This window comes from Colius striatus, chromosome 2, assembly GCF_028858725.1.
Source record: "Colius striatus isolate bColStr4 chromosome 2, bColStr4.1.hap1, whole genome shotgun sequence".
NCBI lineage: Eukaryota > Metazoa > Chordata > Aves > Coliiformes > Coliidae > Colius > Colius striatus.
This window is the reverse complement of record NC_084760.1, coordinates 106,458,403-106,473,503: the sequence shown is the minus strand read 5'-3', so window position 1 is coordinate 106,473,503 and position 15,101 is coordinate 106,458,403. Positions and strand designations below refer to the sequence as shown.

At 37.8% G+C, this 15,101-nt stretch overlaps 1 protein-coding gene and 1 pseudogene across 7 annotated transcripts in view; both read left to right on the top strand.

Moving 5' to 3' along the window:
- Positions 1–15,101, top strand: part of SYNE1 (spectrin repeat containing nuclear envelope protein 1) — a 287,050-nt gene that overhangs the window by 224,691 nt on the left and 47,258 nt on the right. For all 7 annotated transcript variants that reach the window (XM_061988999.1, XM_061989000.1, XM_061988996.1 and 4 more), the window contains 8 exons: positions 2,896–3,051; positions 5,084–5,254; positions 6,199–6,332; positions 7,130–7,334; positions 8,534–8,716; positions 9,708–9,854; positions 10,872–11,026; positions 11,387–11,534. In XM_061988999.1, the coding sequence (XP_061844983.1) occupies positions 2,896–3,051; positions 5,084–5,254; positions 6,199–6,332; positions 7,130–7,334; positions 8,534–8,716; positions 9,708–9,854; positions 10,872–11,026; positions 11,387–11,534 (1,299 nt within the window). The remainder of the gene's footprint in view (positions 1–2,895; positions 3,052–5,083; positions 5,255–6,198; positions 6,333–7,129; positions 7,335–8,533; positions 8,717–9,707; positions 9,855–10,871; positions 11,027–11,386; positions 11,535–15,101) is intronic.
- Positions 3,135–3,287, top strand: LOC133625037 (U1 spliceosomal RNA; annotated as a pseudogene).

The following is a 15,101-nucleotide window of genomic DNA, read 5'->3' as shown; positions in this document are numbered from 1 at the left end:
CTCCCATGAAATAGGAATAGGTTACTGCAGTTGTCTCTGAACATCTTGCTCAGAATAGCACATACTTAAATAGTTAGAAACTTGCTTCCAGAGCTGTCAGGCTGGAATTTAAGTTTATAGGTGTACAGGCAAAACAGATTTTTCTGAATTCATAAACAAGGCCTCTGCATGGTATCAGATGTCACATAATTTTTGCTCAAAAGTATTTTGTTCTATGAGCCACCAAATAATAAATTTCATACCAGATTAAATGTATGATTAAACTCTTAACAGCACAACTGTATGCCCAAAAGGTTGGTATTTCCATCCCCTTAAATGGGAGTAAGGAAAAAGAGTTTGTTAGATGTGACTCTCTTTCCTGCATGCATTTAAAGAACGGACCAAATATCATCTAGCTTTTAAGTCTTCACAGACAGAACAGCTGGAAATCTATTAAAATGAAATGCAAAAGAGAATTTAGCCTATATTCACCAGTGTAGTAAACCCATCTTTGTTTCTGTAAAGGCAAATAGTTGGCTAGGCCAGATATGTTAGAAGTCAGTGTTTTCTCTGAAGTTCTTGACCTAAGTTTTCAAACTGGTTGCAGTGCTGAGTTTCAATTCAGATATCTATATGGTTTCAGCACGATAAACCCATACGACTGAAGCAAGGGTAATTTAGCAGAGCCTGACATAATCGGCAGGCTGTACTTGGCTCGAGTTCAAAGCTGAATCTGATTTATCACCTTTATGGTTCCTTTTGGTCACTGAAGTAAACAAGTGCGCTTGAGGAGTCAGTTATGAATGGCAAAACTTTGATCAGCAGGTAAGTAAATTGTTTAAGAAATAACCGAGTCAGACAATCCCAGGTATCTGATTCAACTAGTACAAAAGCTGCAGTTTATTTATTAACCAATGTTAGTTGCTGCCTAGTGTCATATTAATAAGTGAAGGCAACCATTTTTTCCTGTCACTGATCATAAACAGCAATGTGTCTTTATTTCAGTTTTGAGTTGAAGATTATTAATAGGAACCCTCTTTTCACAGATAATCAGAGATATTTGCTATTATTGATTTTTTAAAAATTTTTTGCCTCTTTATATTCCGAATTACAGAACAACCTTGTACAAACTTTCATGCCTTTTTTAGTGTTAAAATCCACTTTTAGGAAAGTCAAGTTTACTACGTTCACCTTAAAAGTACAACTGCTCTAAAAAAAAGATGTATCACTCCAAGGCTGTAGTCTGAATTAGGTCATTGCTAGAAGCTTGAAGAAATGTGAAATAATAATGAAAAGGCTAAGAATAAATGATAGAAAAAATGCTCTCGTGTGTGTATATATATATGTAGAAAAGTGAGTTGTATGTCTACAGGGATATATTCTGTTAATAGCAAGTATATGCAAGATTGGACAGAATCTTGATCCTCTCACCACTATCTAAAATGTAAAGTCTGTTATAGCAACAGTTTACTACTTGCTTTTTGGATTCATAGGGAGAGTAATTGATTGAAAGACAGGGGTTTTCAATTTGCCCAGAATTCTGTTGTGTTGTTTTCTCTGATGATCCATCTCTCTCAGTAAGGAAAAGCTTGCAGAAAATTAAAATGTAACCTGAGATCACATGACATGCTGATTAATGAAGGGCCATCACAAGATTGCTCTCACCTCACAGTCTGCTGCCTAATTTACCTTCAGACATGTAAACATGAATTTGTGCTGGCCTGAAGCCTACAAGCCATACTTCCTTCCTCTGCCTGGGCTCAGTGTTTGCACTATCTGAAGCTACACAGCTTTTGTATGAGTCAGAGCACGATGGCATTTTCTTGGATCTCTCTGCACCATGCCATGAAATGATATAGGTATTTTCCTGCCTAGGAATGAGTTTATAGGAGCATGCTATATGACACTGTTGCTCACAAAGGCTTCCTGTCCTTTCTCCTTTATTTTGTAACTTTGTTCTCATACTCTGGAGGCTTGAGGAAGATGGGCTTTGTGACTAAAGAATGTTACATACCAGAACTTCTGCACTTCATGTGTTGATAAAACACATGATAAAACTGGCAAACTTTGAATCAGCATTTCCTAAACCAATCTAGAGTCATCTTAAGTGAGCGAGACAGTCAGCACTTGCCTGAAGTAGAAAAACAAGCCACTAACAAGTTGTCAAGGCCACAGTGTTTGCTTTCTTCACTTGTCATCATGCAAGCTATTAGTTTTTGTACCATTTTCTTGGGTTAGTGTGTGGGAACACTGAGCAGAACAAAATGCTATTGAGCTCATTAATGCTTCCCAATGGCATGCAACCTTGAGGAGGCAATAAGGAAAATTCCTGCAATCTGTTGCTTGTTGTCATTGGCTGGAGTCCAATGAACTTGTCATCTAGAACAGGGGAAGGCTCACTGTCCTCAGCAAGGGGCTTTGCTGTGACCTGGCAAAGGAATAAAGACTCCACTTCATGTGGGGAGGCATGGCAAATTGACATCTTTCCCTAGAAAGTCATTTTGTCCTTTTCCTTGCGTGGCAAAATTCATTTTTTTCCAGAGGCTTGAGCCAGCTTTGTACTAATTAAAAAGCTCCCTCAGTGTTCTAGGACACACTGAGGCACACAACAGTTTTCCCATGTCTTCAAACTGCTGTACTATTTTTAATGAGCTTTGGATTCTTACATGAGAGCAGATTACACAGAAGTTTAATGCAGAGGATATGCTTCTATAAATATAAGACCAACAACTATGTTTTAAAAGGAACATAAAATATGAAATAAAATTGCTGATACTCTTGAGAATAAAAAGATAAAGTATGCAAGCACGAATCTTCATACTTTGTAAACTAAGGATCTTATAGGCATCTTTTCTATCACAAGGCATTATCTTGCCAATTAAACAGAAATGCTCAGGTATTTTTTTTTCTTTGCAGGAATTGGAAGAATCAATAAGAGCAAAGGAAAAAGAAGTAGAAAATGTAGAACAGAGTGGTCTTACTTTGATACAGAACAAGAAGGAAGAAGTCTCTTCTGCTGTTATGAATACGCTGCAAGAAATTAACCATTCCTGGGCCAATTTGGATCACATGGTAAAAGAATTGTGAAGGGACAAATTATAGCTCCAGGAACAGGGCATGGAGAAGAGGGAGAATTAGCAGTTTGCAGCTAGTGGATACTTACCTGGCAGGGGAGGCACCATGATCAGACAGAACGTTTTCCCAGGGTGAGCCTTTCTAGGTGTGCTGACCCCTGCAGTTTCCCAAAGTGCAGGAAACTTGGCTGAAAAATATGTGGTAGTGGGGGACTGCGTTCACGCTTTCCCCTGAATCATAATTTTGTTCCAAAATGGCTCTGGTGATTTAGCCCTGGTTGGATTCCAGGTGCCCACCAAGTCATTCTATCACTCTCCCTCCTAAACTAGACAGAGGAGAGAGAAATATAACAAGAGGTTTGTGAATCATAATGAGGACAGGGATATCACTTGGCAATTAGTGTCACAGGCAAAACAGACTCAACTTGGGGAGAACTGGTTTGATTTATTAATGAACAATCAAAACAGAGCAGGGAAATTAGATATAAAACCAAATCTTAAAACACCTCCCTCCTCCCGGGACTCTCCTTCCTTCTCTCTCCAGTGGCACAGGGGATGGAGGTTGAGATTCATTACAGGTGGACTTTGCTGCTGCTTCTTCTCAGGGGGAGGTCTCACACTTCCCACTGCTAGTGTGGAGTCCCTCCCATGGAAGACAGTCCTCCATGAACTTCTCCAGCATGGATCCTTCCCATGGGCCACAGTTCCTCGTGAACTGCTCCAGCGTGGGGCCTCCCACAGGGTCAGCTCTTCACACCCTGCCCCAACGTGGGTCATCCACAGGGAGCGCAGTCCAGGAACAGACTCCTCCAATGTGGGTCCCTCACAGAATCAGAAGTCCTGACAGCAAACCTGCTCAGGTGTGGGCTCTTCTCTCCACAGTCTCGCAGGTCCTGCTAGGCACTTGCTCCAGTGTGGGCTTCCCACAGAGTCACAGCCTCCTTCAGGCATCCACCTGCTGTGGTGTGGGGTCCTCTCTGGGCTGCAGGTGGATCTCTGCTCCACCATGGTCCTCCATGGACTGGAGAGGGACTGCTGCCTCATCATGGTCTTCACCACAGGTCACAAAGGAATTTCTCTTCCCAGTGCATGGCAACCTCCTCCCTCTCCTCCTCCACTGACCTTGATGTCTGCGGAGATGTTCTCACATTCTCACTCCCTGTTGCTGCTGCCGTTTAGCAGTTGCACAGCAACTTCTTCCCCTTCTCAAATATGTTATTCACAGAGGTGTTACCTCAGTCACTAATTGGCCAGGCAGACAGCTGCTGGTCTGTCTTATAACTGGCTGACCTTAGACCTGTCAGCTACAGGGGAAGCTTCTGGCAGCTCTCTGTTTAAAGAAGCCACCCCTGTAGCACTGCCCCCCCACTACCAAAACCTGACCCAGGCAAAACCCCTACAGTTCCATGTAGGGGAAGAGCTTATGAATTGTGTCCCTGTTTTCATCCATCCCCAAGTTTGTGTGTACACTCCATAGAAAATGGTTATAATATTTCCTGTTACAGGGATGATTTTAATTCTTATAATTGAACTTTTTTAAATACTTCCTTATATTTAGTAGAAAGATACCAAATGATCCAAGCACATAGTTCTTGAAGAATGAGGAAGAGATTAGCATTAATTGTCATCATCTAAAGCTTGATCAACGTCAGTCTGCCTCTCAGGAGCAGTGCAGTATGTAAGAGCTGGCCTCTCTGCTGACTTTCAAAGACTGATTTGCCTGCCTTAAGGTTATGAGTTTCATGATCTTTAGCAAATTCTCTGGATCTCACTTTGGACAAAAGTAGAATAAACTTGATATATTCTCAATCCTTGCCATCTTAGCTTCATAAAAATCAAACAGAACTTTATGCTATCTGTACTCAATTTGAGCCCCGCTGATGGTTGTCCAAAGTCTTCCTTTTTCCAACAGGTTTAAGATTGACAAATAGAACAGGTAGTATCCGAGTTCCAAAAAAGAGGAAATCCTTTTTTAAAAAAAAAAATATCTTGAATAATTTTCATTTACTTACTTTCCTCCCTCCTCCTAGACTAGCCAACTGAAGATATTATTGCAATCTGTTCTTGATCAATGGAGTGTTTACAAAGTGGCTTATGAAGAACTGAACGGTTACCTGACAGAAGCCAGATATTCTTTGTCCCGTTATTATCTTCTTACTGGTTCTTTGGAAGCTGTGAAAGTCCAAGTTGATAATCTTCAGGTGAAAAGAGTACCATGCTTCTTGATATACTACAAATGAATTCAAGGATTTATTTTATCCTCATTGCATGAATGCAGATAGCTATGATTTGTTTCATGAGAAATGAAAGTACAGTCAGACTGGCACATTAAAATCACATAACATTGAGAGAACATATTACAAAATAGCTATTGTAGTTTTCATTTTTTATTAAAAAAATGAAGATAGTTGTTTTTGTTTTAGATTTTTGATGCCGTTCTTTATATTTTGAGCCATACTGTCAAATTGTTAAAAGGTTTTAAATTGTGCTAGTGACTAGTAAAACTAGTTACCTCATTCTGCCTCATCAGGCTTCAGAGCTTCTGACACATGTTTGAGATCACATTTTCAAACCCCCTCAGCCGTGTGGCTGTAGTAGATTGAAGATAAATAAAATAATTATAAATTATTATAATTTATATTATAAATTATAATAAAATAAATTAAAAAATCCAAAAGCAGAGAAAATTTAGATAGAAAAAAAAATATAAAAGTACAATGAGACTTTAGTTATGAAGTCATATTACTTGAAATAAATTAATGGAAATTATTTTAACTATTTTTCTGTTACATAGAATAAGCTTTTATTTCCAAGATTATTGTTGTGCTTGGAATAAAAAATATTTATGCAAACATTTCCAGATGCTCGAACTAGCAAGAACTTATGTTGTTAGTATCTGCCAGCAAATTTAAGTTTACATTATCATTTATTTTGTGTGATTTGAAGTCCAGACATATCTAAATTCCCTAAGCATGAACACCACTTTTCAAACCAAGATATTAAAACAACCTTCTATTTAGATGAAACGCACATGAAATCAAGTTTTGCATTCATAACTTGTATGATGTAATTGATATAAATGGTTTTGAAATGTTTCTTCATCATGCAATTGCATTTTTTAATTATTATTATTATTCTATCTTAGAGCCTACAAGATGAATTGGAAAAGCAAGAAAGTAGCTTACAGAAATTTGGTTCTGTGACTAATGAATTGTTGAAAGAATGTCACCCACCAGTGACTGAAACACTTAGGAACACCTTGAAAGAAGTGAATATGAGGTAGAAAATGTCTCCATGTTGAACTTTACTTTCAACTGTAAATTTGTGATTATCCATTGATCCAATTTTCTATCATTACTAATTCCTAATATTTTATTATTCTGTGGATTTGAGGGGCTTGTGGGGGTGGATGGCATTATTTCTTTTGCCAAGGACTGGAGCAAAACTGTCTTGTTTACCACTAGTAGTAAATGAAATATTATTTTCTCCACATTTGGACATTATTGTCAATTGTTTTGCTCCATGCATGGCTGCTAAACAAGATTAATAAATACCGTACTGGAAAATAATACTGCACTTAAAATGCAAGAATCCTGTCTGAAAAATTTATTTACTCTGCATGCACCAGGTTCCCCAGATTTTTGCTTGCTTTTTCTGGTTGTTGGCAGGGTATGATAGGTAAGAAGGTCTAAGCCTCCATCAGTAGCTTGGCAAACGGCTTCCTCAACTTTGAATCCAGGCAAGAACCAGTATAAGGATTTGCTCAGAGAAGCTACTGAAAGACAGGATCCAAGTGTGAAAACTAATCTAGTGGAGAGTTAGAAGGTTTTTTTTGGAAAACACAGTCATGCCAAATTTATTTTAATAAGTATTCCATCCTGTCCTAGAATCTGGAAGTGGAGGGAAGGATTATTCACCCCATTTCAAAAGAGATACTATGGGATTTAGCACTCCATTTTTATCACATAATAACAATCTTTAGATATTGTGATTTCCTTAGTGAGATAAATGCCAACACATTTAAGAAAGTAAATGTTTCTCCCAGACTTCCTTCACTCATCTAATCTTTTCACCAGGTGGAACAACCTTCTGCAGGAGATTGCAGAACGGCTGCGTGCCAGTAAGGGCCTCCTTCAGCTATGGCAGAGGTACAAGGACTGTTACCAGCAGTGCTCTTCTGCAGTCTGTCAGCGAGAAGACCAGGCCAATGAACTCCTGAAGACTGCCACTAGCAAAGACATTGCTGATGATGAAGTTACTACTTGGATTCAAGACTGCAATGTATGTTTAGTTAAGCTTTTTCACAGCTCTGTGGGCTAAAAATCACAAGTCTCTTTATTACTAAAATGTTTACTTGGTGTGTTGGAAACTTGCATACCAACACATTTATTTTTGCTCCTGCGTCTCAAGCACAAGAGACTGCTTTATGTCTGCTACCCAGATCTCATGAGTTTCTTATACTTTTCGTGTGATCCCTCCATTACTTGGGTTGGTGTTTCAGAAGCTTGTATCTGAAGTCACGTCTCTGGAGAATGTAGATAAATTCAGTCTGAAGTCCCTGCTCATTAGAGGAATTCTTGCTTGGGAAAATATCTCAACCAAAGATATTGAATTCCTTCTAATAGTCAAAGGATTCATGTTTCTTTCTATATTCCCACCAATTAAGTCTGTTCCCTTTTTCTGAATTGAGAGACTGTATTTTCTGGGGATGTCTTTATCCTTCCTTATGGAAAGATACCATTCACTCTGAAACCTTGAGATTCTTCCTTTTTCAAGACAATATCTCAGGGCAGAAAAATAGTTTATCTCCTGTCTATGGTTACATTTTGTTTCTTTTGAGTTAAATTTATTATGTGTAATAAATAATAAACAATAAGTTAAGATGTTAATTGTTTTGGTGTAAGCAAAACAACTGCAAGGAGGAAAATGAACACATTAATGAGTATTTTGGGCATTTGCTGCTTTAGTCATCTGGACTCTGAATTCAAATTGTCCCATTTGAATAACTTCATTTCTTGATAAGTCATTATTTAGCTGTTATGTTAGGCCAGTTACAAAAGTGGGATTCTTTCATCCGTCCTAGTAATTCATAGCAGGAGAAAAAGGGAGATCTAGTCAGACCTGAGTTGACCCTCATTGAGGGCTGCCACTGCTTAGGACCAGCATGTCAGTAGATTCAAAGGGTTTGTTACAACAAGTATGGCTTTATCAGTAACTCAAGCTTGCTCAAAGGTAGCTAAGAAGTCACTTTTTCCTATTTCTCTGAGCACAGGTACTTTACTTTTTTATTCTGCCCATCATTTCCTTTTCATACAGAGTATGAGTGAACAGTTTGGCATTGAAATACAGTAGTAAATATAAGTTTTTCATATAGCAGTAGAGTTCAGCCATTTCATTCCTCCTTTAAATCAGGGGAGGATGACATCAGCAGTGTGTCAGGTTAACTGTTTACATCTTTATTTAATGTCCTGTTTCCTCAGGATGTGCTCACAGATTTGAAGAAAACACAAGAGTCACTGATTGTTCTTCAAGAACTGGGAGAGGAGCTAAAAAGCCAGGTGGAGGCTACAGCAGCAGCAGCTATACAGTCTGATCATCTTTCTCTGAACCAGAATCTGTCAGCCCTAGAACAGACTCTTCGCAAGCAACAGGCTGTACTTCAGGTATGCAGGGAGTGTTTTCAGTCCTTCAATCTGATCAACCTGTGGTATCTGAAAACTCATAAATTAGCTAAAACTGCCTGGAAAAAGAGAGTGGTGTTACCTGCTCATCATTATTTTCTAGACTTCCCTGGAAGCCAAAGCTGAGAATAGAAAATACAAGACTAGGGGGAAAAAAAAAAATCCAGCACAGAGACCTTTGTAAGAAGGTCAGACTTCTGGAAAGAGGATAGCAAACCTCTATCTGCAATGCCAAGGGCACTATTCTTTCTGCGGACAGCAATAGTGCCAACAGCTGGATCTACAGCTACTGCTCCCATGAAGACAACCCATTTTCACAGCTAGTTCTTTAGCACTAAAACAAATGAGACATTCTGAATAATTGTGTAGAACTGATTTTTACAGTTCATATTAATGTCACCAACCAGACTGACACATGTTTCTGTCAAAGCATGTTCAGTATGTGTTGCTAATTGCTTATGTCACTAAAGAGCAAAAAAGGAGTGGCAGAATGAGTTCCATAGGAAGGTATATGGGTGAGAAAGAAACAAAGATAGTAGCTTCTGTTTGGACAACAAGAAATTCTCCTCAAGAAATCCATCATTGTCTAGAATGTGCTTATAACATCACTGTGTTTTGAAGAGACAAAACATGAGAAGTTTTTAATTTGAAATTGCATTAATAGCAACTAGAGGTTCGCTCAGCTGACAACAGGTTAAGCTGAAGAGTTACTTTCATAAAAGAAAGCTTGAGGAGGCTATCTATTGCAAGGCAAAGAAATACTTGTGGACTTTTTTCAACTGTTGTCTTTTCGCAATGGTCAAAAATATTCATTTCTAACCTAAAAGAACATAATAATTCCAGTCTGTGAGCAAAGCAGCTCCTAGCCTGTACAGCTTTTTGCAAACCTATAATGAGAATAACTAGGAGTGTAATGTCAATATGGATGCTATCTGACTGATGTTCTTAAGCTATGGGTCCTTTTCTATTCAAGGCTGGAGTGCTGGATTATCAAACTTTCGCCAGTAACCTGCAAGTCCTTGAGGCCTGGATAACAGAAGCAGAAGAGATATTGAAAGGACAGGATCCCAATCACTCATCTGATCTTTCAGCAATACAGGGTAGAATGGAGGAACTCAAGGTGACTAATAAATGCAGAAAGTGTTGATTTCTTGTGTTAGAATGGTTATTCATGGTACAAAGTATGCACGAATACCACACGTTCTCTATACATATCAAAGGATTTTCACTCATGCAAAGTGAAAGACACAATTTAGGAATTTGATGGTAGTCAAGGAGTGATTGTCTATGTTACTTTGCCCCTGAGTAAGGAAGAAAAGGACAGGCAAACTACCTAGAATAAAATCAATATCAAATCTGAAGGGAAATGAAGTTGTGTCACTTTTTGGAGATTTCTTTCATCTTGTTTTCTCTGGACTTTTTTGAATTTATACAATTCCTTTCTCAGTGATATTTAGTTTAGGGATTAAATCATCTATTTATTTCAGGTATCTTGATTAATGAAGAATTATTCACAGTATGCACCATGTGATCTCTGTTTGAACTCTTTCACTTTTTTTTTTTAGGGCTTTCTTTTTTTCCTCTTCTTTCAGAGGCTCTGACAAGAAGTTGATGAACTTTGCCATCTAGGCTGGATTTTTTTCATTTTAATCTTCCACTATTTTTCTCTCAAGATTAACTATGCATATAATTCCACTTGGGCATGTTGAAAAAACAGGACATTTTCCTAATGTGGTGAATTGGATATTTCTGTACTGCAAAAAAATAAACTAAAATAAGAAAATTGAATGAGTTCAATGGGAATTTAACAGACTAAGAAACAAGGGAAATGGCACACTTTTTTTGATAAATATGGCCACGTGACTTCAAACAATAGCCTACTTTTGCAGCTCTGAGAAGTGAATCCCCAGTTCAGCAAAACACTTCAGTGCAATTTGAGTATATTTCTCTGTGGATGTTTAAGCATGAATACAAGTCATCTTCTGTTCTGGGCTCAGAGGCTGAATACTGGAAATGCATAGGAATTGCTTGCCACTTGGTGGCAACCAAGGCTGTTCCAAATTGCTATTTCATAATTTTGAAGTCTATCATAGTAATTACTGAACTTACTAGTTACCACTTTCATTGTTTGCTGCAGAGTCAAATGTTGAAGTTCAGCAGCATGTCCCCGGATTTGGACCGTCTTAATGAGCTGGGTTACAGACTTCCCCTGAATGATAAAGAAATCAAAAGGATGCAGAACCTGAACAGACACTGGTCTCTTATCTCATCTCAGACTACGGAGAGATTCAGGTGGGGATAGATTAGATTGTTATTTAGTTTTCTTAGCTTACAACAGCTGGAAAGTATACCTTTTGCCAAATTAGAAAATGTTTCAAATATTTAATTAATCCAAACTCCTTTTCTTTGGTGTACTTGCAAGTAAAGAGTGAAGCTAGTGAGCTGAGATGTTGGTTTTACCACAAAGTAACAGAATCTAAAATGAGGAAGACTACTACTTTTCAAAGCATTGACTACATAATTTGAATGAGGCAGAAGAATGGGAAAAGTGTTACCATATGATACAGAATTCTACCAAGAAAGTTACTGAAAGACTCATTGCTATGTGTGAGAGCAGGAGACCTTGCCTGAATTTGTCTGTCTTTCTTTCAGTAAGCTGCAGTCTTTCTTGCTGCAGCAACAGACCTTCTTGGAAAAATGTGAGACTTGGATGGATTTATTAGTTCAGACTGAGCAGAAGCTGGCGGCAGAGATTTCAGGAAACTACCAGAGCCTTTTGGAGCAACAGAGGGCACATGAGGCAAGTCATTATGTGTATTTATATGTAACTACAACACACATTATTTATACATATGTGGTATGCACATTCTTTTGTCGAGTAATATAATAGTGTGTCTTGAATTGCATTAATTGACCTGCACCACCTTAGGATGTCTTAAAAACAGAAATATGCAACTATATCAATAGTACCCAGTTTGCAGGAGAACTTTTAATGTCTGTCTGCATTTGTGCATATGTATGAATATGCCTGTGAGTGCTTGTCGTCTACATTTAGTCTGCTTCAGACTGGTTTGACCCAAGGAAATCAAAGATTTTATTGGTCTTACCATAGAATCTACCTATTCTCATGCAATTTGACCCTTTGCCTTCAGTCCTAACTGAGGAAAACTTCTGTTCTCTCAGTTTATTATGACTTTGTTTATTTGTTATTAAATTGTCAACATAAACAGCATCTGAAGAGCATGTCAAAGGAAGACTTTTTATGTCAAATACTGAGTTATATAACTCATCATTTGGTAACATTTCCTTGGAGAACAGACTGGTTTGATCTTAATTGTGTGCCAGAGTCATTTGTCTGTTTGTAACAAATCAAGAACGAGCCCAGCTTTTGCTGCAAGGAAAAGCTGATTCAGAGTTTTTACTAGAGGATGTGTTTATGATTCTTCAGTGAATTCAAGTGATGCACATTTTTTCTCCACCCATACTGTTACTGCCAAGAATGCTGGTAAAGATAAGTATGGCAACTCAATTTTCATACCAAAGCTCCCATGTGGCCACAGTAGTTTCAGTTCCCACAACTTTTTCATCTGACCTACCCAAAGGCTCATGCCAGATGATTAGAAGAGTCATATCCTTCCCCTCAACTTGCCTCAGATCTCACAGCATAGAGTCTAGATGAATGTCTAACAGCAGAAAGTAATTCACACCAGTTTTGCTTGCTTTAGCATACATTTAGTTTAGCATTTAACTACCTTGCTTTCATAAATACTGTCCGTTTCATTTCCTCTTAGTGCTGCCAGCACTGGACAGTGCCTTTGTGAGTTGAGACATCTCAGATCTTTGAGATCTGAATGTCAAGAAATCATTACTGTCTAAGTGGATAACTTCCTACTGTTGTTGGGTCCACTCATAGCTGTATTTTTTTGAAAGGAGGTAATGGCAATATTCTTGCATTCAGTGTCCTGAAACCTCGGCTTAATTCTCTCCTGAAACCTTTATCTGAGCAGTTAGCTCACATGAGCGGTACTCACACACTCTGTTGAAGTTTTTTTCAATTACACTTAGTCATCTTTAATTTAGAGAACCAATATCTGATTTTCTAAATATTGTGATTAATTCTAAGAAAACATCGTAAACTGCATTTTTTTTACTTGAAGTTTTTTGTCATTTTATATAATCTAACTGTCTTCAGCATTCAATGTTCCTTGCAGTGCCTCCTGATTCTTATGAAGAACTTTCCTTCCACTCCTTGCAGCTGAAAGGATGAAATCTAAACTTCTTAATATTAATTTCCAGATTGTTTTGCTTTATATTTTTGAAGATAATGAGAAAACATTCTCTTTCAGTACGCATTACCAGAATGGATATTGAAATGTCTTCAGCTATGTTATTAGCTTTCTAGTACTGACTGATACTTCTGATGTTTATTCAGAGAGGACCCCAGCTACCTCAGTGGCCTTAGTTAGAAATAACTTCTCACTGAAATTGACAAACCTCCAATGTGAAGGTGATACCATTTTCAAATATCATGCGCTAACTCTAGCATCTACATCAAATAAGTCTGTCAGGACAACTTGCAGTCATTCTTGCGCAATTCTCCAGATATCCATTTACAAGCCTTTGATACATTGCTTGGTACACCTGAACAGTGGAAATGCACTGAAAGAAGCATTTGAGAAAGTGTTGGCAGGGGAAAGGGGAAGGTTTTTGCCACTTTATTTACTGATTTTTTTTCCAGTGTGCCAATATTGTACATTTCAACACCTGCCTTCCTCTTCTTCTCCTTTGAATTCCCGTTTCTATGATTCATAGTTATGTACATATGAGAAAAAATTGGGATGGCAAGGGGTCCCACGTAACAGAATATCCCTCTTATGTACAGAGTTAATGTACATACAGAGAGCAAGTGACAGAAATGTCTCTCCTTTGGGTCTACCTTTTTTGAGTACCTCCACTCTATACAGGGCTCTTCATGCTTCATAAGCTTTTGTTTCACCTATCCTCTTAAAAAAAAAAAAAAAGATATTAAAATTGTTGCTGTTGGGAGTTTATTGGATTTGAGTGGAGGTTTTTTTAAGCAGTTGTGTTCTTTTTAGTCTCAATCTGTCAGCAGTGCTGGTAGTTGCTGTTGCCTCCCATGCGTCATCCATGCCCCCTAACTTCAAAGAAGTAGATGTGACAGGAAGTAAATTTTTTGCCTTCTTGCTCAGCTTTCTGAAATTCTCAGCCACACAGTATTGTGGTTTTGTTCATGAGATAATAGAGCAATTAATTTCCCTCTGGTTCAGGCTCAGTCATTCATAAGAGCCAAGGTATTCAAAGAACACTATCAAATAATTTTGCAAGGAAATTAGACAACAGTATTTCTTTCTATGGGAAAATTTATGACCTGAGTAGCACTTTAAAAATTAACTCAATGATTTGGAGAGACAAAATGTCATTTTGGAAAATTAGTCCATCATCTGGAAGTCCAAAGCTACACACAATGTGCTTAAAGGATTTAATTGTTCAGGTGACAGTTGGTATTTTGATAGCAGTTGCAGGTGCAGGGTTTGGTACATCTCAATTTGAGCAGGTGGGGAAGCCATATGACAGGTGTAATCTGAATTTGGGGAGTAGTGGCTCTCAGTTCAGGCAACAGTAAACTTATGTCAACTGCAAACACCATCACTTAACAGGAGACAAGAAACATCTCATCCTGGTGTACTTACTGGTATACTTGCTTTTTTCAATGTTTGAAAACCTTTTGAACATGCAGTGGGTCCAGTCCTGAGCTGATGCCTCAGAATACCTTCATCAGCATAATATTCCTGAACCACCTTATCTAAGGGCACAGTCCATTACTAAAAGAAGATGCTTTTAAAAATAAATTTATGTCATTTATTTTTAAGTCATCTTTACTTAAGTAGTACTTAGGATTTTTTTTTTTGTCTTAAGTAGTATGTAAGTAATAAGGTAGTTTTAAAAGTGTTGTGAAAATTTATTGTGGCTGATGGCAAAAATTTGCAAAATACGTTGCAAAAATTGGAAGAAGTGCAAAAATGTTTTCTAACTCCTACACATGGCTGACCATTTCTTTTAAAGTTCTGTTGTCAGTGTAAAATTGTAATAAAAGCTTGTATACACTATCACACAGAATCTGTGGATAAATTGAATTTACTGAGACAAAATAGTATAATATTCTTGAACATGTCAGAAAATAAAAGGTGCCCTTTCTGGCCATGCATTAAACACTCTATTTAGATTTTGTTGTGAATTATAATGTCAATCATGCAATTGTACTCAAAGACATAAAACCTAGCTCCTGTTAATATTATTGTGCTTTTTAATCAATTTTTCTTATCTCAGGGAACTCATAATAATTGCT